Here is a 1341-nt window from a genome sequence, read left to right on the forward strand (position 1 = left end):
TATATATATATATATTTATATTTATTCTGAATATTAATTCAATGTGGATAGGCTGTGGCAGTATTAACAAGTGTACAATTCAGAAAAAGACATTCATTTTAATTTAAAATGCAATATAATTTAATTTAATAATTATGATATTATTTTGTAGAATTATAATACATATTATTTTCTATATTGCTATATAAAAAGAAATGGAAATGGAATTTGGATGGGGACTGAACTGGTTCACTAAAATGAAATTCCCAAATGTTTAATATCAGAGCAGGTGGACAGACAAGCATGTTGGATTATCACCTTAGTTTGCTCTGCTATAATACATAATACTATAATTACAAAAAAATAAGAAGAAGATGATGTGCACTGCTATTTGCCAGAAAAAGCATTTTGCTACTGAAAAAGGTCGAGCTACTATCATGCTACTAAAAATGTGGTTAATTGAGTGTTTTTTAGTGTTTTAGTTAGTTATTCCCCACACGAGATCATCTTCAAGTCAACCAGATTGCTGTGATTTTACAGGCACACCCCCGAAGCGGCAGCATTTAGCAGATTTCTTCCACACCAATGAACACAGACAGTCTTTAGCATATTGTGAAAGCAGCATTCAGGCTATGATTGCGTGATTGTAATCATTTGTTCATTCATACACGAGGCACTTTCTATTTAGATATGTCAGTTTACCTCTCGCAGAAGGTGTGCAGGCAGGGCAGGACTTTGGGATTGTGGTAGTGCTCCAGACAGATGCTGCACACCAAGAACTGCTTGTCTATTTGACGCACCACCGGGCTGGTGCTGCCGCTTTCCCGCTTAGCCATCATGAGAGGCATTCAAGTGAAGAGACAGAGGCCTCTCAGACTATAAGAGAGAGACAGAAAGAACGGTAATCTTTGAATACAGCTGTAGGTCTATCTGTACAATCCCATGTATGTCTATGTAGGCAAAGGGAAACTTGCATAAAGGTTTTTATGCATGACAAGGGTCGACTACATTTTTAAAGGAGCACTAAATACAATGAAATATATCCACAACTTCTTGCAATTTTACAAAAATATTTAGCAAAATTTGCACAATTACAAAACACATTAGAAATGATGCACAGTTAAATTATTCTATGGATATTTACACATATGCTTGATCATGTGTCATAATTTATCACAAAAACGCCCTCCAGTTTTATAAATGTCATAATTCTAAAATTGTATGATACAGTTTCATATTGAAAGCCTGGGTCCAGGACAAGGGTAAAACAAAATACAACAAACATTTGAAAAGTGGCAACACATTTCTCTATACACCACCATTAAAAATGTGGGGTCAATAAGATTTATTTATTAGTGCTGT

At 34.7% G+C, this 1341-nt stretch overlaps 1 protein-coding gene across 1 annotated transcript in view; it reads right to left on the bottom strand.

Annotated features, from left to right (window-relative positions):
• Positions 1–851, bottom strand: part of LOC107587229 (tripartite motif-containing protein 3-like) — a 10439-nt gene extending 9588 nt beyond the window's left edge. The window contains exon 1 of the mRNA XM_016274930.1: positions 682–851. Coding sequence (XP_016130416.1) covers positions 682–827 — 146 coding nt within the window. The 5' untranslated portion in view covers positions 828–851. The remainder of the gene's footprint in view (positions 1–681) is intronic.
• Between the last annotated feature and the right edge of the window lie 490 nt (positions 852–1341).

The sequence above is a fragment of the Sinocyclocheilus grahami genome, unplaced genomic scaffold (assembly GCF_001515645.1).
Source record: "Sinocyclocheilus grahami isolate Dianchi unplaced genomic scaffold, SAMN03320097.WGS_v1.1 scaffold6.1, whole genome shotgun sequence".
NCBI lineage: Eukaryota > Metazoa > Chordata > Actinopteri > Cypriniformes > Cyprinidae > Sinocyclocheilus > Sinocyclocheilus grahami.